The sequence below is a fragment of the Physcomitrium patens genome, chromosome 25 (genome assembly GCF_059467195.1).
Source record: "Physcomitrium patens ecotype Gransden chromosome 25, ASM5946719v1, whole genome shotgun sequence".
Taxonomy (NCBI): domain Eukaryota; kingdom Viridiplantae; phylum Streptophyta; class Bryopsida; order Funariales; family Funariaceae; genus Physcomitrium; species Physcomitrium patens.
This window is the reverse complement of record NC_143434.1, coordinates 2,355,756-2,381,126: the sequence shown is the minus strand read 5'-3', so window position 1 is coordinate 2,381,126 and position 25,371 is coordinate 2,355,756. Positions and strand designations below refer to the sequence as shown.

The 25,371-nt window shown below is 36.0% G+C and overlaps 2 protein-coding genes across 4 annotated transcripts; both read right to left on the bottom strand.

Moving 5' to 3' along the window:
- Nucleotides 1–2,557: 2,557 nt before the first annotated feature.
- On the bottom strand, nt 2,558–4,637 carry LOC112278488 (uncharacterized). Its single transcript, XM_024512054.3, has 2 exons — nt 4,560–4,637; nt 2,558–4,113 (listed from the first exon to the last, which is right to left on the bottom strand). Exon 2 carries the CDS (start codon nt 3,913–3,915, stop codon nt 2,902–2,904), a length of 1,014 nt encoding a protein of 337 aa, XP_024367822.1. The 5' UTR covers nt 3,916–4,113; nt 4,560–4,637; the 3' UTR covers nt 2,558–2,901.
- A 1,440-nt stretch (nt 4,638–6,077) lies between these two features.
- On the bottom strand, nt 6,078–11,374 carry LOC112278487 (uncharacterized). 3 transcript variants are annotated; one of them, XM_090247799.1, is made up of 3 exons: nt 7,343–10,893; nt 6,635–6,741; nt 6,078–6,352 (listed from the first exon to the last, which is right to left on the bottom strand). In XM_090247799.1, exon 1 carries the CDS (start codon nt 9,435–9,437, stop codon nt 7,941–7,943), a length of 1,497 nt encoding a protein of 498 aa, XP_090103925.1. In that variant the 5' UTR covers nt 9,438–10,893; the 3' UTR covers nt 6,078–6,352; nt 6,635–6,741; nt 7,343–7,940. The 3 variants fall into 3 exon arrangements, with proteins under 3 accessions (XP_090103925.1, XP_090103924.1, XP_090103923.1); XM_090247798.1 differs by having other exon boundaries at nt 6,635–9,803; nt 10,114–10,249; XM_090247797.1 differs by having other exon boundaries at nt 6,635–11,374.
- Between the last annotated feature and the right edge of the window lie 13,997 nt (nt 11,375–25,371).

Genomic DNA, 25,371 nt, shown 5'->3' with positions numbered 1-25,371 from the left:
AAATTCTAAATCTTATTCTGAAATCATAAATCATAAATTTTTATTTTTATTTTATTTTATTTTATATTTAAATTTTATATATTTTAAAAAAAAAATTGATGATACCAAAGGATTGATGGCATCTCACTTTAGCCACCACTAACTTGTGGCTTCTTTTTTTTTAAGAGAAGTTATATAACAATCTATCAAGAAGACAAATATATATAAGATAAGAGCATCACACATCATGCTATTATTAAAAGAGATTCATTGCTCCTGTCCATAGGTGACAAGTATCCTTGTCATCTAACATAATTTATTTAAAAACTCATTCATTTATATTTTTATATATAATATTTTAAATATAATTTTTATTAATTTTTATTAATTTTTATTTTGATCTAAAATTTAATTAATGAATTAATTCTAATTCTTAATCATTTTTATATTTTTTATTTAATAAAAAATTATATATTAAAAATTATATATTTTATAATTCTTATCTAATTTTCATATGATGTGCATAAGTACAACATGACAACAAAGAGACATGTTGGAAGAATGTACACATACACGCAACTCAATGCTACTCAATAGTTGTTTTTATTGAATGATGGTAGTCCAGATTCAATGAGGATTAAAAAAATAAAATAAAATAAAATAACAAAAATAGATCAGATTTTTCTACAGATGACTCGGTCTTTTAGAATGGGATCTAAGACAATGAGAAGATATGCCAAAAGAATGTACTCACATATGTAACTCCACGCTACTCAATGGTTGTCTTTATTGAATGATGGTAGTCCAGATTCAATGAGGATCAAAAAAAAAAAAAAAAAAAAAAAAAAAAAATGGATCATGTTTTTTTTATACACGACTTAATCTTCTAGAATGAGATCTAAGACAATTCAAATGATGTGATAATGGATCCCTAAGAATTACATGGCTTTTTGTGGTTGCACTTTGTTAAAAACAAAGCACAAGTTTATACTGATGGTCAAATAAAAATGGACAAGGATCCTTCTCTAAAACTTTAAATTTTGGTAGTTGAATAGATGGGATCTAGAAAGAATATAGAAAGAGGCCAAGTTATTGTGGTTGATATGGTATTGAACTATGGTGGTGAATACATGGCAAAGAAGGATTGATAGTAACATGGATTAATGTTGCTCAATATCTTCAAATAGTACAAGAGAGATGGTTCTTCATCATTTTTGGTTGTATTCATTGGCCTAAAAAACTTGGCAAAGGGAAATACAAGTCTTATTACAATTGCTACTTCAAGCTAGCACCACCTTATCCATTAGGAAAATGCCTAACAATACCCAAACATCAATTAAGATCATGGAGGTGGCAATTTAAGATATTTCTAGTAGTAATATTATCACTATCAATGGTACATGATGTTGGAGTGGTAAACAAACCACAAACCCCTCACAATTTCTACCTAATTAGAAGCATTGCATTTTTGCACATATAACATTCCAATGCTTAAGAAAAATTAGCAAAATATGGCTATTGTTGCACAAGACCATTACATGGTTGCTACAGATCAAAAGAAATAATGTGGTATTCAACGGGATTTTGTGGCCTTCACAAAAAAATGCACAACAAAGTCTAGCTGAACCTAATAGATTATAGCAGGGTAGCTTGGATCCAAACACAATCAAAGTGCAAACAAAGTCCAAAGAATAGAGATAAGTTGCTAGAGTCTTTCAAGCACCTATGGTGTGCATATAATGTATTTGTCACATGGATAGGGAATAAGCTCCAATGAAACCTAGTAGGAACCATTATAGAAGGCTAAGTATTGTATATATCAATAGTATTAGAAAAGTTCCCAATCCTGGTCGGACCCGGCTGGGACTTCTGTACACTATTATTCCCGTGCATTGTGTCAAAAAAAAAAAAAAAAAAAAAAAAAAGAAAAATGCAAGAAATTCACACATGGTCAAACATGGCTTACAAATGACACGGGCATGTAACATTGTGTCATGGACACGTAAAGTCTGCCTTGCCTAGCACTACTTGCCAGATTCTTAGTCAAATTACATTAAATAAAGATATTTCAAAAGACTAGACTGGGACGTTAGGAACAACACGTGGACAACAAGGGGATGTATTTGCAACCTCTCCTTCCATTCTGAGGCCATTGAATGGGATCCCAACACGGTACCAATTGTTATTTGGGGATGATTGGCCACACCGAAAGCTCCTCCTACACACCCTCTTGACACACTTGGTGGAAATGCTGACTACCAATAAAGAAAGAAAAAAAAAGAAGAATGTTGACTGGCACTTTATTGGACCTGCCTACATCATTCCCTGATGCACGGTTGCTTTGCTCAAGCATGTGCTTGAGGTCGTACTTGATATGATAGACTATGGGTGTCTGAAGCAGAGGAATTCTATGCATTACTACGGGATTGGTCACGTTCTAGACAGCATTTGGACAGTTTTACAGTAGGATAAAATACTGTCAGGAAGAATGAAGATATGTGTATATATATATATATATATATATATATTTTTGTAGAGAGCTGCCAATGGATCTCGAAATCCAAATAGGTACCATACGTTTCAGAACATGTCACTCAAATGGATTGAATGAAACATGGAGCGAAACAATGTCAAGTGAAAAATGTTAACAAAAAAGCTCCTCCACCAAAAAGCTGATTTCTTCAATGAAAAAATCTCGATACCGTGGCTCATTTAGAAGAACTGAATCTCCTACCTGGTTGGAAAACATTCCCCTAATCGCCCATCGCTTCAACTACACTCCAATGCTAAATTTCAATAGACTCCCTGCAGACTAATCAAGGAAAGCTAGGAAAATGATACAGTCGTAAATCTCAATGAGTCTCTTGTAAAAGATGGCACAACTCCAGGCAGGGCTGCTGTTCAAATGAGGGGAAAAAAAATTCAAGGCCAAGCATGGATAAAGTAACCTTTCGCTCTAAGGCTGGCAATCAACCTGGTCGCTTCCTCCCGTGAGTGACTGAATTGCCCCCAGTGGTAATCCAACATGGTGTTGTGACGGTAATGAATCTCCACAAAGAGCTCATCAATGATATTAGCCATTTCAAGGTCAAGTAACCACCTCTTCAGAATCGGCCATTCCGCTCCCTCAATATCCATCTTCACCACGACAGCATCATCAGCTGTCAGCTGCAAATCCTCTTTGATGAATCGTGTAATGTTGGTGGACTTCTCATCGTCACCGTCAGATACAAATGTGTTGTACGTTTTAATGCGATCCAACATCCAATTCGGCACTCCAGGTGCAGTCTTAACACGCGTTGCGTGAGAGTTTTCAGGAACCCAATTTGTTTCCTCATTGAAGCCTGACGATGGGATCTTGAAGAGTTGAGGAGACACTTCGAATGCGTGAATTTCAGTGAAATCACAAGGATACATCTGTGAAAACCATGTCACGCTTGTGCGGAAGCTATTAGCCCCTAAATCGAGATACACACGGCGCGCCCTTTTATTGAGGTCAACTTTGGCCCCGTAGAGCCATGGGAGAATCGCAGTTTTATCTTCAACATCGCTAGTAAATTTCAAAGAAAAACCACGGCGAAAATTGTTTCTCGGATCCAAGGCTTCGATCAACTGCCCCTTGACCCTACATTTGGCTGGTGCCCCTATCCACTTCATCTGACTCCATGCTTTCGCAACCAGAGGCTCTTGTCCAGAATTCAGATGACCTATTACTGACCCACAGATAGGATCTTCCTGCGCCGAATCAGCCACAGATTCTTTGTCGGATTTCGCTACTTTGGCATCAGATGCATCGAACACCAAATCTACACACGACGATGTCCCCGAGTGGTGCAACACGTAGTCGATGAATATATAGCTGAGGAGGCATAGGATAAGGAAGTGGCATACTCTCGGACTTCGACCGGCCGCTTGCAACTCGCCGAAATAAGACATGTGGCCTCGAAGTCTGTTTCAAGTGCCTTGCCTAGTCCAGATATCGCTCAAGTAACCCACCGATCAGAAGTTGAACTCCCGAGTCTGCTTCCTTTTCTTTTGTGTATTTTTCACAAAAACCCATGCACCCTTGTTGTTCTCACATGCAGTAAGTTCCTTTGACACTATAATACGGTCGGAGAGGGTGCAATCATTTCTCTGCAGAGAAACAAAGAGAAACAAATAACCAATAAAAAAATTGACAGCCGGAGAGTGTATTGTCTGATAACACCTCTACATGAAACAAACAGACGTCATAATCAAAAAAATACCGATCAAGATCACCTAACACAGCTTCACAGAAAGATAGCCCTTCATTAACGTCGTCAAATCAGTACCACAACTCTTGTAACTCTAATCACAAAATAACCCCTCTGAAACTCAAACTGCGTGGAGGTGAGCCCCGAAGACAAAAAAGCTGCAACCATAGAACCAAGCACCTAACAATCGCGCAGAGCGCATCAATAATAACACCATCGATGGAGAACAGTAAACAAAAGTAATGGGCACTAGCACTAAACAAAAAACTCGCAAACATATGGGGAGATTGAGAGAGGAAAAAAAGAAGAAAAAGAGCTGGTACAGTTGACTGGCAGAGTATGCACCTGGGATATTGCGAGGCACACAGATCGGCGAGAGGTTTTCGCTAAAGAAAGCGCACCGACGTGATAGTCCCGCTTCGAACACACCCAAAACAACCTCTTTGCGACATTACTAGCATTTGAGCCTCATAACTCTCCTGCTCCAATAATAGAAAAACTTTGATGGACCAGCATGATTGGCCACACGGTTCCTTTCGTGAAAGTCCCATCATCCGCGTTATCATCCAACTAGGGTTTTCCGTGCTTCATCGGCGAAAGCCTGGTCTGCTCTCTCGAGAAACACAATCAGATCCACGTTATGCGGAGTCTTTGCATCTCTGGAAGTTTGGTTGGTTTGAAGGTCTGCGTGGGAGCATCTTGTGCAGTTCTCGACAACCAATTATATGAGGGAATGGGTATTGATGGGTATTGCAACCATTCCTTTGCTACAGTGCATACAGGATTGGTATTCGGTCATGTGGTACTGTTGATCTTGCTGACTCTTTCGGAATTCAGTCAAGTCAATTGTCCAATTCTACTGCACTCGCAAGTCAGAGTCGTCTCGTCACTTGACTCAGACGCATTGTGAAGAAATTACTAGATTCTTAGAGTTGCTGAACAGTTTTACCACATACTTCAACTCGAAATGTGGGCAGCACATTGAGACAGTCTTTGTGCTGAGACGCAGTCATGAAGCTTGAAACCGTAATAACTAATGTCTTTTTTATTAGGAACAAATTACACATCACATCAAAATTACAGCAGCGATTGATATCACAAAGCACTGTGGATGAGACAGTAGGTTGGATTGTAAAGCTAAGTTGCGGGCCCACCTGAAGTTGACGGGTGAAAAGGAACATGAAAATCTCTCTTTCCTGGTACAAAGTGGGGAATTGTCCATAAAATCTTCCTACATGTGCGCGACATTACCTTTTTACATACATCATTAGGAGTAGGGTTATTGGCGAAGCCTAGATTGAGAAATAAGCTTCTTCTATTCAGATCACACAGCACCGGTAGGTTTCCGCAGATCTGATGGCAAGAAGCTTCTCCGGGAAGTGTGATAAAAAAGTATGGGTAGGTGCAGATTATTTTCGGTGGTCTGATTTTCGGGTTTAATTCGGATTTCTATTTAACTTTCCAGATGCTATGTGGCGTTGACAAGTTTGCTGCCTCGTGACCTCGAATGTTCAATCTGTTGACGAAATTTGCTGCATCGTGCAGTTGTTGAACGGCACGAGGTGCGTAAGCTATCTTGTGGATGTTGTTCCAGCACATCACCAGAGAAGGAACCACAAACATTTTGGAGAGGTGCCCTTCATGTTCGTTCCTTTAAAAGCAATCTTCCCATCTTATCGATAGTTGTTACGCGGTTACACCTGGCAGAATTCATCCGTGTTCCACTTCACATGCTAGTTCTTAATATTTTATCCAGGCATACATACTGCTCACTGGGACTGCGCTGAGTATACACGTGCAATTTTTACTTCCTTGTGTAACCGTGCGAAAATATATTGCATAACATTATGTACAACTTGCTGATACCCGTGAATAACATACATCTTCTTTATAAATGAGAAAAAGCAACTCTTCGCGTCAGAAAGGACCATCTCAAAACCATGAAACATACCGCAAGTAATAGAGATTAATTAACACAAAATGAATTAGTAATATTCGAGGTCAGCACCTTCATCTCATGTTCTAATCCATACGCCACCAGACAACTAAAATTCGGGAGAAGAAAATGTCTTACAAGGATCTCACATTTCCTAAGAGCAGTGCCGACAGACACGTCCTGCGGTTGCTTGCGCCAGCAACTGCAACCACGGCATGACAAACTGCTAAGTAGTGATATCGACATTGAAACCCAAGGATTCGGGTAGAGTTTCAAGTAAGCTCAAACCAAATAATGCAATGTTTGATTTGGTCCACAAAATACAATTCCAGATGCAAATTATTTCATAGCAAATCAGATTGTCTCCAAAAGCACAGAGCACGAAAATCAAGAAAGGAAAATTGAATGATTTCACTATTAAAGATATACAATGAAGAGAATCTACTCATCTGTTGAACAACGATGAATTAAATTAGGTGAATACCTCCAATCGGGATTCCGTTGTCAGCACCAAAAAAAATCGACTTCGCCCTTCAAACTAGCTCACATCCTCAAACTTAATATTGTCAAGCGTTGATTCGTATACCGCGACTTCTCCCAAGTAAAGACACATTTAGAAACATAACATTTCAATTCTGTGATAGAAACACAGTGCCATATACAAGAGCCAAAAACTGCCTATCCTCTATCACCGCAGCAAATGGGAGCTCTCGATCGTTCGTATTACACGTCCAAGACCAGGCAATCGCTAGAGGAGCAAGACAGTAACCTCCTGCTGCAGCGTGGTGTGTGAATGATATGAAACTAAAATGACAACTTAGACAAGAACCTTCTCCATTCGGTGAAACCGCATCTTCAACATAACTAACGACACTTTGGATTCAGGGTCCAAAGAATTTCGCCTCCATTGAACTCTAACTTGTTTTTAGAACTTATAACCAACTCAATGAGCAGCTCAACCACAACTGAAGTGTTCGACGCCTTCATGTGTGGCCTCTGAACAAGCAGAAGCTTCACAAGTATTCTCCAAATTGCAGGACACAGGATGGTATTACCCATGTAACCCTCATCAGTGACTTATATAAGAACAGCTGGAGCTGCAACACACAAAAGCATGGACCTTCAAGAGTGCGGAATAGAGTTGGCACGGAAGTATCCGTTCCTGAAAGCATCAAAGTGAATAATGACATACCTGGGGCAAGATTCTCTTGAACAGTGCCATACTTCACATTCACACAGTGCCAAAATATCGATGTCATTCGCTCCACCCAAGACATTATTGATCTCATCCATCTAAAATCGACCTCAGAGAATATATTGAGTGCACAGGAAATTCAGGACATGGTTGGCGATGCGGCAGACAAGATCCAACTCAAACTCCCAAATGTCCACACAGGTAAATCAATATCTACAGTTCAGGACGAACTGAAAGTTCAAAAAAAATTTAAAGAACCAAATGTCGGAGATGCTCTCGGCGGTTCACTGCTTACCCGACCTTGCTTAACATTACACAAGGTAACAGCGGCCAGCAGCTCCCTTACAGTCGATTACATAAGTCAGTTCTTTTCGTCAGTAGAGCTGGTGTTGGCCTCAAATGGTGTCTCAGAGATGCAAAGCTTGTGAAAAGTGACAGTAATAGGTTCTCGTTTTTCAGGCACGAATCAAAGCTGCCATGGAATATATGGAGCAGTGAGGATTCGTCCACCGATACATTCACCTTCCAATTCATTGTTGAACTCGGATCATCCGAAGAGGCTGTAATCAGATGGCTGTGACCTGATCTACTAAAATTAGTATTTTCTACGAGAAGTCTTGGAAAACCCTGAGTCTCCGGACAACACTCTTTTCAGTGAAGTGAAAATACTTGATGATCTTGAAGGCTCTCCCATGCCCGGGCGGGAGTCAGCTGGCCCTGCTTCTGAAGAGGGCGTATCAGGAGTTCTAGGATTGAATTCAGATGGGTGAGAATTTCTTCTTGGCACAGCAGTATGTTCAGCCATAATTTTAGCCCTTTTCTGTGCAATGAGCCGCGCCTGGGTCTTGATAAAATTCAGTTGCGCTCTATCATCCATGCTAGGATTTAGCCGAGGTAGGTACGTCTCTGAATCAGGAAAATTGTAATTTCTGGGCTTGTTGTAGTAATATATTCCAGCATCGTACGCACTTGCAGCCTCTTCCTCCGTGTTGTATGTCCCAAGCCAAACAGTTCTTTTAGCACCCGTTGGCCGTATTTCTGAAGTCCATTTTTTAGCTTTCCATCTGACTCCGTTGTATCTGGGCTGGGGAATTTTCTCTACATGTAACGCACACGGTTCAGGAACTGGTGACTCAATCTGGTCGGTAGTTTGAGTGTGCCACCCATGGTCATAAGTCGTTCTCAAACTATCTGCAACTTCACTGCTTCCAGCTGGGGAGGGCGTAGTCGGTCCCAGTGAACTGCCTTGAAACGGCACAGCATAGCCCCTAGATTGAAAAGTCGGTCCTGCACTTTCTGAAACCTCAGCACTACTTGCTGAAGTAGGATGTGTATCCTGTCCCGTATTTCTAGGTGGATCGATATTCTGAATCATTGTGCTGGGAATATCACGAGACATACTTTGATCTTTGGCCATGCTGTCGTCCCGGTTTCCAAATGACATGTCACTCCCGAATGAATACGAGTACTTGCTAAGATCTTCTACAGAAGTCGACTCAGTGTCATTACCACCTATGTCAACTTCGACAACAGGTAGGGTGTACAGTGATTCACTGGCCTTCGGCAACTGGTTCTCAGCTCTAGTTGAACCTGAATAATCACTTTCTTCTCGAATACTTTCAAATTTCTTAAATCTTGGAAGGAATCTTGCTCGAGACAAATCTCTATGCTTGGCGGGAAACGAGGCCGCTTTCATACGACCGGGTAGAGGGGATTGGCCAGGCTGAGGCTGTTGAGCGCCCTGTGCAGTATGGTTCCTGATCCTCCGGCTTCCTAACCTTGGCCATGTCCTTATCTTCTGAAGAAGTGTAGAAATGCGTCCGTCTCGAAAATGTGACGATTCCGTGGTCTCTACAGGCTTAGGATAGCAAGTAGGACAATTCTTATTGTTACATTTGGACTTGTTTCCAGAAAAAAAATTCCAAAAACGGCACTTCAAATCGTCCTCCATTTCTAAGTACGACCATTTCACGGTACCAGCAAAAACCCTAACTTGGTTAATCACTCTTCGCCGCGTCTTCGTCCGATTATTCGCGCCGTCCTCCATCTTTGAGATATTATCTGATTGCCGATTACCCGTCGGAGTCCACATGCTGGTAAGATAGTTTCAAATCTCTCTTCCTCGCTCTCCTCGAGCTATTCTGTTGCTTACGCCGTCAGCGTTAGCTATTAACTTCTAGCTTACGAGCAATGGGAGCTCATATGTGGGAAATCTTTGATTAGTGACGTACCTATAACACTAGCCTGTGCTCCTAATCTCCACTCTTGCTCCAGCAAACATGAAAGTGCTCAACTTCAAGTCTCACCGCTGCTTGTTGCAAGCAGCGGTACTCAACTATCTGTACTAATCGGATCCCCTCTGGCCATGAAGTGAAAAATGGAAGGGCAGGTGTACCTGACATGCTACAGTTGCAACTCTCAATAGGGTTCAACCTTCGACTCCATAACACCTAGCAGGCTTGCGCAGGTCAGAGAAAGCTGATCAGCCATCAACCGTCCAGTGAATAGATTAAACTCATACCACCCCTTTCAAAACCAGCGAACAGGAGATGATTACTTTTCCGCTAAGCACAAAGCTCGTCCACCTATCCCGCACTCAACAAAAGCACACAACTCATGCCTTGCGATCCAGATCTGACAGGCTAAAAACTTGCACATAGGTAGTCCCAAAACTGCGCAGGTCCAATATGAATCAATCACGTGTTCGAAGTTTAGACAAGCAATCCCTCGCAGTTGCAGAATTGAAGTGCTAGTGGCAGATGTCAAACCTCGCAAGTGCAATCCGTACTCCACAGTCTCTCCCCCTCGCCTGATAGCAAAGTAGGAGAGACTAGGGAACGGACTTTTCCGGAAACGCTACCCCACACAACGGTCCTCATGCATACAATGACTCACACCTTCGACTATAGTTCCTGAAATGATTCTTATGCACCAACGGTACAGTTGGGCAAGTTGACGCCCCGAGGATTATGAAGGAATCTTAAATTCCGCGATGCCGTTGACGATTTCTAAAGTTGTAATTAAAGACTTTGAATGTGCACTTCGACAATCTCTCCTAATTGGCGATCGGAGAATAGACCGTCAGTTTCTTTGAAATGTCCCAAGCAGAACATGCATTGAGATTGGCAAGTTTGTAGAGCCCGAACGAAAAAGAAGACTGGGCAACAACCCATCCCTCAACGATGAGGAAATTGAGGGAGCCACGACGTTGTGTGCTTCAGGTCACACTAATGAGTCATGCAGAAGCCCTATCTCCCAAAGTCAGCCATGAGAAAGCCAAGCAACTGACAAAGAGTACATCTCTATCACTCTAGCTCCAATTATTATATACTGATACTATGTGAACTACGAACAATGAACGTATTGCACATGCACCACCGCTACCAAGTCCGTCAGCCTTAATTCTGCTGCCGTACGAGAGAGGCAAAATGTATCTTTCAGGTATGAGACGCGAATCATGAGGATATTGCTTCATCACATGAGTACGTCCAGCTAGTAGCGGATTCCTGTAACAATGATGCAGTCCTTCGAGTTCCGCTTTAATTCAAGGTTACCTTCACACTTTTGCGTGATCGTACTACTTACACTCTCGTTTAGCAGGTTGAAGAAACACCGCTCGTTGCATAGGTGCAAACATTGAGTACACGTTTAGTTGTTACACCACCCAGCTCTTCCACACTTGGTCAACAACTTAAGCAGAGGCTTATCTTCTCTTTCCCCTCCCTGAAAAGTGCTCTGGTTGCTCGATGTGGTCATGACAGTCAAGGAAATTCATGTCATGTGACTCCACATAACACGATCACAGTGGTTTCTGTCCTGCCAGACTCACACAACTTGTCGCTTTTGAAGCTGCAATCCATCGAGCACGATTTCAACCTTGCCTAATCGATGCTCTGCCGCGGATCTGACAATGGAGGCCTCAACGAACTTGAGAATCGCTTCTAAAGTACTTTAATAAGCTCGCTTTTTACAGCAGAATATCTCGCTCGGTAAAGCTAAGCCAGCGGAGGGCAAGACAAAATTGCCAGAAGCGAACACAACACACTCACTCCCATCGCCAGAATTAGGCTTCTAGAAGCGGAATCTGCACGCGGCGGTGAAACGATGACAAGGCTAGGCCATTCTTGCCGCTATAGACGGTCTAAGCAGTCTCATGCTCTCCGACCAGTGCGTGATAGTTAGGTTTCGCGGGCATCCACCGATCGGACGGTGGGGAGGAAACAGAGTTTTGATGCAATTTGTTCAATTGTGAACGAAAAATTAAGGAAATTTAATTATCGATGTTGTTGTTGTTGTTGTTGGGTTCCAGGGTAACTAATTTAGAACCACTCATCATTCTAGTTTTCATCCTTTTTCCCTGTTTTTATGCTGTTTCTTTTTCTTTTTTTGTTTTGTTGCTGTTGTTGCGTGTAAAGGTTTTGTTATTCAGGTAGTTATATGAAATCAAATAAATAGGATTCTTAATTTGATACTATTGGATTTGGTTTCAACAATTTGAAATATCTTGAACGTATGATACTTTGAACGTTTGGTTGAATCATGGATTGAACTTTTGAAACAAAAACTTCGGTACTATCACACATCTAACAAATTAATTTGAAAAAAAAATAGCACATAATGTTTTTATTATATGCATACATACATATATACGTACATACATATATAGAATATGTATACTCATATATAATCAATAATGTAAAGTAACTTTTCAAATAATTTTAAGAAATGAAAAATAATAATCCTTATTGTGGTCTCATTTATTAATGATACTTTTGTTTTAAATATAATTAAATCCTATTTTTTTAAAGCTAACTATTAGTTTTATAATAATTTAAGTAAATAAAGTTTCAAAGAAAAGTATTTATAATATAAATGATGTTTTTTTGTATCAAATATGACTATATGCACTTTAAATACAAATATAATTTTAAGATTATTCCAAGAGATTTTTGGTAACTTTAAATGCAAATATTAGTCAATATCTCTTCCGGATCAATTATTTTATATCATTAGTTAGATAAATAAATAAATCAATATATCCATAAATCAATAAACTTAACAATAAGTTCTTTTTAAATATTTTTTACTATTTATTTTTATAATTTTTTAATTATTAAATATTATAATTTTACTTTTGTAATAGGAGGTTTATGTCTAGTTTAATAAATTTGGAATAACTATTAGTAGCAATATTAAAATTAAAGTAGATAATAATGAATTTAAGGCAACTTAAATAAAATTATAATATCTTGTATATTAGCATAGAAATAATACTAATAATTAAATTTGAAAGACATTAAATAATCTAGCAATTTATTTTTAAACTAATTTTTAAAAAATATATCATTATTATTATTATTTGTTATAGATAAGGACTATATATTTATTGTAATAATATGATGATATAGAATAAAGAAGAAACAAATATAATAATTAGATATATACATGTTCTTTTAATATTCTTTTATACATTTTATTTTAACAAGATTAAGAACCAACCACTAACAAATAAAATTATTGCTATAAGATTAAAAAAAGTCTTTGAGTGCTTGTTGATATAATAAGAGGTAGATACTACATCTAATAACATATTAGATGTTTTATATGAATGTAGTCAATAAAACCTCAAAAATGTTGATATGATTAAATGAACTTCTTATTTAGATATAAAATAATATCAATAGTTTAAAAAACCTATGAACCACATTTGTATAGATTAAAAATTAGAAATTATAAAAAATATTATTTTATAAAATTTAAATTATATTAAATTATATTCAAATTTAAATTTTACTATTATTTGATAAATATATTTCTATAAAATATATAATTTTATATATATATGAAATATATTTAAATTAAAATAAGAAAATTATATTCAAAATTAAGATTTAGAATTTTCTAATTACAAAGCTATTACTATAAATAGAATTTTTGTTTTAGAATTTTTTATATTTAAATTTGTACTTTGAACATTGAATCTATTTGATTTAATTAAACAATCTTGCATTTTGTGGTTTGGTTATCAATAATAGAAACATAATTTTTTATCATGGCAACTATCATTTTTTGCTAATATTTGTTGATTAAATTGAATTATATTGTTGTACATAAGTTTTAGCCTAAATGAATAATCTTGCAATTTTCTAAAAGATATTGTTGTGTATTGATTTGTCCCTCTCCAACCAAATCTTTATTCTTGATGCTTTTCAAACACTCAGCCATCACATATAATTACTTAAATTATATATATTTTTTGAATAATATACTTTTAATAGGGTCAATAATAGATCTTCAACATTATTGTTTAAACCATATCAAAATTGGAAGATAAGAGTTTTATTATTCTAATTTATATTATAAATAAGTTGTTGAAATTTGATAGCATAAATAGCAATAAAATTTGATCTTTGTTGCAAAGATTGAAGTTTTATTTTTGTAATTTTTTATTGATTGTTATCTCAAAATATAGTTGTGAATTTCTCCAACATATCAATCTTTGACTCCCTTGTAGAGGGCTTTGAAATATAAACTATATTACTCTATTGAACTTAATCACTTGAACTTGTTTCTTTTAATTACAAATTTGTTTAGCATAAAGTATGAACTTTCTCATTGACTTTTCTAATAGGCATAGCAACTTAATCTTTTATATTGGTATTCATGATATGTGAAATTTTTATACAAAGAGTGTTAAAAAGACCTTAAAGATCTGCAATAGTTGCTAGCCTATTATCTAAAGTTTCATCAGTAGTTTTTATATTTTTATTTCGTTCTATCTAAAAACATCTAAATTATAAATAAATAATATTTATTAAATACATAATTTAGATAAAAAAAAGATAATATAAAATATTTTTTAATTAAATAATGATATATATATATATATATATAAAAATAATAATCTATTTTTTAAAAAAAATATTAATATAAGACACCAAAATATTAGTTCAAAGATGGATAGTTATAACCTTTGAAACAACAAAATTTATAAAAAATAGAATTATCTACTTACTTCTTAAAAAAAATATTATAAATTTAAAGAAATAATAATATTCTTGTTAAACTACTAAAAATATAATTTATAACTTTGATCAAGAATAAATAATTTTTAAGCAAAAAAAACTAAGATATATATTAAAAATTGTTAATGCTACATTCTAATTGATATTTTTACATCCTACATGATCTTTGTTTGTTTTGGCTATCAAATATATAAAAAACTTATTTTTTTTTATTTATTCTATTTTTTTTATATTAACATTGAGATGAAAAATTATATTGCTAAATGTGCCCTAAGATAAAAGCATGCCTTTTACCGAGTTTGAGTGGTGTGGAGGTCATGTAGCATGTAACAATATCAATTAGGGATGTAGTATCAAGGACATCAACTAAAAGATGATGCATAAACCAATGAAATTTTTGTCAAACAAAGAGTGACAAAATAGAAATAAAAAAATATGTATATTAAAAAAATTGGAAAGGCTTATTGCCAAAAGATAAGAAAACTTGAGACTCTTGAAACTAGACTACAAGCAAAAAAGGAATTGATAAGAGTGAAGAAGACCTCACTCTTGTCTCTATATATACTATCTAACTAAGAGCTACGTAGCAATGTTCTATAGGACCACCAATATGTGTTGACTTTGTAGGATACATGCCTCGACTTACAAGATAAGTTTTTCTATGTGTGGGCTACATAATTAGCTTGGTCTTCAAACTAACAACATGCGTGGCACATAACCAACTTATTGACTATGTTTTTAATCCAAAAAGTCAATTAAAGACACCTATAAAGTCAAAGTAGCATCTATAAAGCTTCTACAAAGCTTTCATAGAAGATTTTATAGAATTAACTTATTTTTAACTACTTTTATTTACTTCTACTTATTTATATAAATAATTATCGGCTTACATGCATATATTCATGACATTAACCCCCTTTCTAAGGATGAGTTCCATGAAGAGTCGTCATCATATGTTGAAGAAATCTATGATACAAAGAATTATATTCGCCACATACTGAGATCTTTGTTCTCTTTGAAGATGGTTGATAGGGCCTCTCAACCATCAACAGTGTCGTATACTAAGGCAGGAAGACCACCTTGTTATCTGATCGTTGTTGAGACCTTCATAACTTCCTTCAAATAAAATATTTAGAATATCGTTAGGAGTTGTTCCTACCTTTAATAAAATTACCAAACATTAGGAGTTTCTTCTAAGGTCGTGATTTCAAACGCGTTATATTTCACCATCTATTTGAAGAAAAACACATCATTTTTGAAGATCTTCATCTCGATTGCATCATCTTGAAGGTTGTGCTAATCGTAAAGTCTCGTACGATAGGTCTGCAAACAAAGGCTCTTCAATCAAATCCATTGATTATTGGTTCTTCATCTCTTTAGCATCACAACTACAAAAAAGTTACAAATAAAGATTGAAAGTAGAATGTTATCTTGCCTAGATCTTGTTTCTTTTATAAGGAAGGTTTTTTATCTTAATGGATGTCATTGATGAAAAGCCTCTACCGCCTTTGCTGCATTTGCAAGATTCTTTACTAACTCCCATGTGCATTTACTAATATCATATCTATGCCAATAGATAAGATATTCTAATTTATTTTGGTGCCACCTTGAATCTAAGACTTCTTCTACTTCAAACTCTTCATTATTATCCACTTCTATATAAGGAGGTGGAGCTTATCTTCTTCTTGGTATATCCATTGTCTTATATGGTTCAAAAAGAGACACGTGGAGTATTAGATGGATTTTCATTGATTTTGGTAGGTGTAAACGATATACAATAGGATTGATTTGTGAAAAAATAGAAAATGTTCCAAGTCTACGATAGTCCAACTTGTCACAAGGATGAATGGTCTTGATATTATGATGAAATAATCATACCTCATCACCCATGTGGAATGGTAGTTGTTCCTTTCGATAGACATCCACATTGATCTTTTATTGTTCTTGAGCTTCTTTTAATTGCGCCTTCATTGTTACATGTAGTTTTGATAAATGATTTGCAAAATCTTTTGCCATAGGATTATCAGCTTTTGAAAAGTCAAAAGTATCAAGTCGTGGATGATAATCATAATTGGTAAAGAAAGGTGTTTATTTTGTAGAAGAATGTACCATGTTATTATTAGCAAACTCTACTAATGGCAAAAGAGTTGTCTAATCATCTTGTTGGTAGTTGATGGTACATCTTAAATACTGCTCCAAAACTTGATTAACATGCTCTGTTTGTCCATTGATTTGAAGATAGAATGTCAAAGATAGTTTTATATCTACTTTTAGAATCTTGAAAAGAGTCCGACAAAATCTTATTATAAACTGAGTTTCCATATCCAATATAATATCTTTGGATAATCCATGATAGCCATAGATATTGTTAAGAAAGAGCTTAGCTATTTCTTCACATGTGATAGATTTTGTATATGGTACAAAATGTGCTATCTTAGTAAAACGATCTACTATCATGAATATAGAGTCATAAGAACCTGAGATTGGAAGATTTGTGCTGAAATCCATAGAAATAGAAGACTATGATTGTTTTGGAATAGATAATCGTTGAAGAAGTCCGAAAGATCGATGATGAGGAGTTTTTGATCTTGAACAAATATTGTATGATTGAACAAAGTCTTTTACACTCTTCCACATTTGTGGCGACCAAAAAACTCTAGATATAAGCTCCAAAGTCTTGTTGGATCCAAAATGACATGCTGTTGGAAAGTTGTGATGTGCTTGAAGAACATATAATTGTGCTTTTTTTTTTGGAATATATAATCGACCTTCAAAATAGAGTAGGTTGTTTTTGAACTCAAACTTAGAAGTATCTTGAGACTTAAAAGAAAGATTCTTGATATTATGAATAAGAGGATCAGAAGACATACTTAATTGGATTTGTTTCACAAGGATCGAATCAATAGTCAATGTTGATTTTATTACTCGAAGATGAAAATGCTCTAGCTTCAAGAGAATTTTTCTTTGTTAATCAAAAGATGCATCTCTTTCTTTTGTTGTAAGATAAGAACATCTAGAAATGACGTTTAATAAACCTTATTGTTTTTCGGGTCGATATGTGAACTTGAAATCAAATCTTGATAATGACATACTCCAATGGGCTTGGCAATAATTTAAAACATGTGCTCACATGAAGTACTTGAGATTCTTGTGATTCATATATATAGTAATTGGATTAGAAGTGCCTTCTAGATGATGACGCCATTCTTGAAATGAATCCATGATTGTAAAAAGTACTTTGTCATGGATTTCATAGTTAATCTCGACTGCTGAAAATTTTTTGGAATAAAAAGCTATTAGGTGAAGTTTATCATTTACTCTTATTTATGATAATACAACACCTAAAGCAAAGTCTGATGTGTCTGTTTCCATAAAAAATGACTTAAAAAAGTTGACACAATATAAGATTGGTGCAAAAATAAAGGCTGACTTCAAAGTTTCAAAAGATACTTCAACTTCTTTATTCTACTCAAGTTTGTCTTTGCAAGTCAAACGTACAAGTGGAGTTGCAATTCAAGAGAAGTCTTTGATGAAGATTCGATAATAGTTGACAAAGCCCAAAAAATATTAGATATCTCTTACCATTTTTGGAATCTTCTAATCCATAATTGTTTGAACTTTCTTAAGATCCATTATAAGTCCATCATTTGAAATGATGTATCTTAAGAAGTTGACTTGAGTAGTATAGAATACACACTTTTCTATCTTAGCATAGACTCCCGCATCTCTTAATTTTTGTAATGAACGATGAATATAAAGTTTAAATTCATTTGTATTTTTAAAATAGATCAAGATACCATTTAGATAACAAACAACAAAATCGTCTAAAAACTCTCGAAAAACATCATTCATTAGATGTTGAAAAGTTGTCAGTGCATTTGTAAGTCCAAAAAGCATGACATTGTATTCAAAATGCTCATACCTAGTTTGAAACACAGTCTTCCATTCATCTCCTTCTTTAATACATACTAGATTGTATGCTCCTCGTAGATCTATTTTTATGTAGATCTTAGCTTGATTGAGTTGATCGAGAAGTCCAAATATCAAAGGTAGAGGATATTTATTCTTGATGATGATCTTGTTGAGTCTCTAATAATCAATACACATCTGCAATTACCTATCTTTCTTCTTCACAAATAAGTTTGGAGCTCCTATTGGTGATTTGAAATAGTATATGAAATTCTTGGCGAGATTCTATTCAATATATTCCTTGAGTTCAGTCAATTTATTTTGTGATAAACTATAGATTGGTCCAAATGGCAGTTATGCTACTTCTTGAAGGTCAATTGAGCATTCATAAGGATGATGATTTGGAAGAGTATCTGCATTCTTCTTCTCAAATATATCTTGAAATTCTTGATATTGGCTGGGAATGTCACTTGAAGTCTTCACATCATTAAAATAGGTGTGGCATAAATGACACAATGTGATTCTTCTTTTACAGCATATAAGAAAGCTCTTGTACCTACAAACATAGGTTTAATTGCACTAGACTTATGACTTTCTACTAGATTAATTTTACTCTTAATTACGCTTTTAGAGAAGTCAAATATACGAGAAATCTAATCTATGTAAGGATTATACTTTTCAAATCATGATAAACCTAAAATAATTGGATTACAGAGAGATCTAATTATATTAAAGATTACACAACTACTATGACCATTTATTGCTACATCTATAGGAAGTGTTTCATGAATAACATCTCCACAAGACAACAGACGACCATCTATGACTTCTACATGAATAGGTTTGATTTTTTGTACTAACGGCATTTTAAGACTTTTAACAAATTCTACTTCTAAGAAACAAGCTGAGGCTCTTGAATCTATTAAGGTGAAGGCTTTATAATTATTAGGTCCTAAATGTACATCTATTATAAAATAAGAAGAGAGTTTTGAGGAGAGCATAGAACCTACACTAGAAATTGTATAAGATTTCATCCGCACGATCCCTATTATAGCTGGACAAATTTATTTTCTGACACATTGTCTTGATTGACAGATGTACTCCTCATTTTGTGATTTTGTCGCTTCTTTGGACAATGTTGAGTAGTATGTTTAGGTTCTCTTCAATATAAGCACAATCCTTCTTGATGGCAATGAGTCTTTTCTTGCTCGGTAAGAGGTTAAAAATGTACCGCATCAATTTACATATCCTCTACTTCTAAATGTATATATTGAGGAGATGTTGGTATTGCCATCAAATTGTACTAACATTGAGGCCCATTTGTACAACTCTCATATCGAAATTCAAAAAATTGATTGTCGTATTTCACAACAAAGTCAATTGCTTGACTCAATGTTTGAAGATTAGGTAAGTTGAGTATCATTTCTTTACTTCATATTGTAATCTATAGAGAAATTGACTAATAAGTGCAGCATCATCCCACTTGATATCAGTTGCAAGTTATTAAAATTGTGAAGCATATAATGTTACAGATCGATTGCCTTGTCACAAAATATAGATCTTATTGGTTACAACACGAGTAGCATCATGTTTTCTATACATGAACCAAAATTTTACCAAAAATGCCTCCAGATTATCTAATATTGGATCTTGTCGTTTAAAAAAAAGATAAAAACTACAATAGTACTGAATCTGAAAGAAGTGCACCAATGAATCTAACTTATGATCCTAGAGTTGGATAGCTTTCAGGTTGAAGTTCAATCACAAGTTGTATTTGATTGATAAATCCTCAAAATTTGGAACTTGTACCATCAAACTTCTTGAGCAGGGCAACTCTTGGTTCTCTAATACTTGAAGGATATTCTACCATGGATAGAGGGACATGATTTGGTGCAGATGTTGAAGTAGCTCTAATCATCTCTATATCCTCACTTCCTGTCATTCTTGTTGATCCTTGTGGTGGTAAGCTAAGTTGATGCATCGCAAGTATCAATTCTTTCAATTGCTCTTGTATTTGTGCCATTGCACTCTTCATTTCAACAAGCTCTGCCATAATAAAACTCAAAAAAAATATCTAATACTACTCAAGATAAGTAGAAGAAAGGACTTAGAGACAAAAAAAATACTAAGAACAATATTAATTTAGAAGAGGGTAATGTGCAACTTCTAATATGCGTATGTCTTATCATGAGAAAGGGATAATCCATTCTTAATCAAGATAAGTCAAAGCTCTGATATTCTAAGTGTACTCTTATCAATCTGTTAAGGACATGAATTAAAAGATGATACATAAACCAATGAAATGTGTGTCAAACAAAGAGTGACAAAATAGAAATAAAGAAGTATATATATTAAAAGAAGCTGGAAAAGCATGTAGCCAAAAGACAAGAAAACTTGAGACTCTTGAAAATAGACTAGAAGCAAGAAAGGAGTTTACAAGATGTCACGGACATACATATAATTACCTATATGAATAGATAAAAGTATGTAAAAGTAGATAAAAGTAGGTTAATTGTGTAATATCTTCTAGAGAAGCTTCTTAGAAGCTTCATAGATGCTGCTTTGACTTTATAGGAGTCTATAGTTGACTTTTAGGTTAGAAACTTGGTCAACAAGTTAGCCATGTGCCACACATGTTGGAAGCTTAAAGAACAAGCTAACTACGTGGTCCATCCATAGAAAACTTGCCTTGCAAGCAAAGGCATGTGGCCTAGAAAGTCAACATATATTGGAGGTCTTATAGAACATCGCCACGTGGCTTCTAGTTAGATAGTATATATAGAGGCAAGAGTGAAGCCCTCTTCACTCTTGTCAACTCCTTTCTTGCTTCTAGTCTAGTTTCAAGGGTCTCTAGTTTTCTTGTATTTTGGCAATAGCCATTCCAGTTTCTTTCTTAATATACATATTTCTATTTTGTCCTATTTCTTTTTGAGAAAAGTCTCACTTACTCTTTAGCTTTCATCGAGTTCTTGTCCTTGACAGATTGACAAGAGTACACTTACAATATCAGAGCTTTGTCTTTTCTTGATTAAGAGTGAATTACCCCTTTTTCTTGATAAGACATAAGCGCATTAGAAGTTGCGGATTACCCTCTTTTAAACTGATATTGTTCTTAGTATTTTCTTTGTTATCAATTCCTCTCTTCTATTTTGAGCGTTATTAGACATCTTCTCTTTTCTAAGTGCTACTATGGCAGAGCTTGTTGAAATGAAGAGTGCAATGGCACAGATGCAAGAACAATTGAGGGAGTTAATGCTTGCGATGCATCAACTCAATTTACCACCACAAGGAGCAACAAGAATGGTAGGAAGTGAAGATATAGAGATGATTGGGGCTGCTTCAACATCTGCACCAAACCATGTCCCTTCTCCCAGAATGGAACACCCTTCGAGTGTTAGAGAACCGAGAGTTGCCTTGCCCGAGAAGTTTGATGGTACCAGATCCAAGTTTCGAGGATTCATCAATCAGGTCCAACTAGTGATTGAACTTCAACCCCAGAGCTATCCAACTCCAGGGTCACAAGTTAGATTCATTGGTACACTTCTTTCAGGTTCAGCATTGTCATGGTTTTCATCTTTTCTTGAACGACGAGATCCAATATTGGATAATCTGGAGGCTTTTTTGGCGGAGTTTTGATCCATGTTTGGAGAACATGATGCAATTCGTGTTGCAACCAACAAGATCCGTATTTTGCGACAAGGCAATCGATCAGTAACATTATATGCTTCGCAATTTCGACAACTTGCAACTGATATCAAGTGGGATGATGCCGCACTTGTGAGTCAATTTCTCTACGGATTACAATATGAGGTAAAGAAATTGATGCTTAATTTACCTGATCCTCAAACATTGAGTCAAGCAATTGACTTTGCTGTGAAGTGCGACAATCGACTTTTTGAATTTCGATCCGAGAGTCACACAAGTGGGCCTCAACATTACTACAATTCAATGGCAACACCGACGTCTCCTCAACACATACCTTCAGAAGTAGAGGATATGCAAATTGATGCGGTACGTTTCAAACCTCTTACTGAGCAAGAAAAGTCTCGTCGTCGACAAGAAGGATTGTGCTTATATTGTGGAGAACCTAAGCACACTGCTCAACATTGTCCAAAGAAGCGACGCAACTACAAAATGAGGAGTACGGCTGTCAAAGAAGACAGTATGTCGGAAAACGAGTACGTCCAGCTACAATAGGGACCGTGCGGCTGGAATCTTGTACAACTTCTAATGAAGGTCCTATCCTCTCCTCAGAACCATCTCCTTGTTTTATAATAGATGTACGTTTAGGACCTAATAATTACAAAGCCTCTGCCTTGGTAGATTCAGGAGCCTCATCTTGTTTTTTAGATGAAGAATTTGCTAGATGTCATAGAATATCATTAATACAAAAAACTAAACCTGTACACGTAGAAGTCATAGATGGTCGTCCGTTGTCTTCTGGAGATGTAACTCACGAAACACTTCCTGTAGATGTAGTAATAAATGGTCATAGTAGTTGCGTAATTTTTAATATAATTAGATCTCCCTCTAATCCAGTAATTTTAGGCTTATCATGGTTAGAAAAGTATAATCCTCGAATAGATTAGATTTCTCGTAAACTTGATTTTCCTCAGAGCATTAGTAACAGTTCTATTAATCAAGTAAAAAACCATGAGTCTAGTATAGTAAAACTCGCACTTATAGGTGCAAAAGCATTTATACACGCAGCAAAAGAAGGATCAACTTTTGCTATTTATGCTGCACCTATTTCTGAAAGCGTAAAGACTTCAAGTGGCATTCCAAGTCAATATCAGGATTATCAAGACGTTTTTGAGAAAAAGAATGCAGATATTCTTCCTGAGCATCGTCCATACGATTGTTCAATCGATCTCAAGGAAGGAACTCTGCCACCATTTGGACCAATTTACAGTTTATCGCAAGATGAATTGGCTGAACTCAAGACATATATTAACGAGAATTTAGCAAAGAATTTCATACGCCATTCAAAATCTCCAGCAGGAGCTCCAATTTTATTCGTAAAGAAAAAAGATGGATCTTTACGAATGTGTGTTGACTATCGAGGACTCAACAAGATCACAATCAAGAACAGGTATCCATTACCTTTGATATCAGGACTCCTTGACCAGTTAAATCAAGCTAAGATCTATACAAAAATAGATCTAAGAGGAGCATATAATCTAGTACGGATCAAAGAAGGAGATGAATGGAAGACTGCGTTTCGAACCAGGTACGGGCATTTTGAATATAATGTCATGCCTTTTGGACTCACGAATGCACCAGCTGCTTTTCAACATCTCATGAATGATGTATTTCGTGAATTCTTAGACAATTTTGTCGTCTGCTACCTAGACGATATCCTGATTTATTCTAAGAATGTTGAAGAACATGAAATACATGTTCGTCAAGTATTACAAAAACTCAAAGATGCAGGATTGTACGCCAAGATGGAAAAGTGTGTATTTTACACTACTCAAGTTGACTTTTTAGGATACATCATTTCAAATGATGGTCTTATGATGGATTCTAAGAAAGTCCAAACAATCATAGATTGGAAGATTCCAAAGACTGTAAGAGATGTCCAATGTTTCTTGGGATTTGCCAATTACTATCGGATCTTCATCAAAGATTTCTCACGAGTTGCAGCTCCACTTACACGCTTGACTAGTAAAGATAAATTCCAATGGAATCAAGAAGCGGAAGCAGCATTTGAAGCCTTGAAGACATCGTTTGTCTCTGCACCAGTCTTATATCGTGTTGACTTTTCCAAGGTATTTTTTATGGAAACAGACGCATCGGATTTTGCCTTGGGTGCAGTTTTATCACAAATGGGAACAGATGACAAACTTCATCCGATAGCTTTTCATTCAAGAAAATTCTCAGCAGCCGAGATCAATTATGAGATCCACGATAAAGAACTTCTTGCAATCGTGGATTCCTTTCAAGAATGGCGTCATTATTTAGAAGGTGCTTCTAGTCCAGTCACTGTGTATACAGATCACAAGAACCTCGAGTATTTCATGTCAGCACGCGTGTTGAATCGTCGTCAAGCTTGTTGGAGTATGTCTTTGTCAAGATTCGACTTCATTATCACTTATCGGCCAGGAAAACAACAAGGTTTGTTCGATGCCCTGTCTAGACGTTCTTATTTTGCACCAAAAGAAGGAGATGCAGCTTTTGTGCAACAAAGAACGGTCCTCTTGAAACCGGAGCAATTTCATCTCCGAGCAGTGAAATCAACATTGACTGTTGATTCAACTTTTCTCAAGCAAATCCAGTCCAGTATGTCCTCAGACCCTCTTGTTCATGATATCAAGAATAATTCTTCCAAGTCTCATGATTCTTCTAAGTTCGAGTTCAAGAATAATCTATTATATTTTGAAGGACGCCTATATGTTCCAGAAAGAAAAGCACGTTTGCGTGTTCTTCAAGCACGTCATGACTTTCCAGCAGCAGGGCACTTTGGATATAATAAGACTCTAGAATTCATATCAAGAGATTTTTGGTGGCCACAAATGTGGAAGTCAGTCAAAGACTTTGTACAATCATGTGATATTTGTTCAAGATCAAAAATTCCTCGACATCGACCTTACGGACTTCTTCAGCCATTACCTATACCAGAACAACCATGGTCTTCTGTTTCTATGGATTTCATCACAGATCTTCCAAACTCAAGATCTTATGATTCTATATTTGTGATAGTAGATCGTTTCACCAAGATGGCACATTTTATGCCATGTACAAAATCTATCACAGGTGAAGAAACAGCTAAGCTTTTCATTGATAATATCTATCGCTATCATGGATTACCTAAAGATATCATATCGGATAGGGGAACTCAATTTGTGTCAAGATTTTGGAGGACCCTTTTCAAGATTTTAAAAGTGGACATAAAGCTATCTTCAGCTTTCCATCCTCAAACTGATGGACAAACAGAGCACGTAAACCAAGTCTTGGAACAGTATTTAAGGTGTACCATCAACTACCAACAAGATGATTGGACAAACCTTCTGCCATTGGCAGAGTTTGCTTATAATAATACGGTACATTCCTCCACGCAACAAACACCTTTCTTTGCCAATTATGGCTATC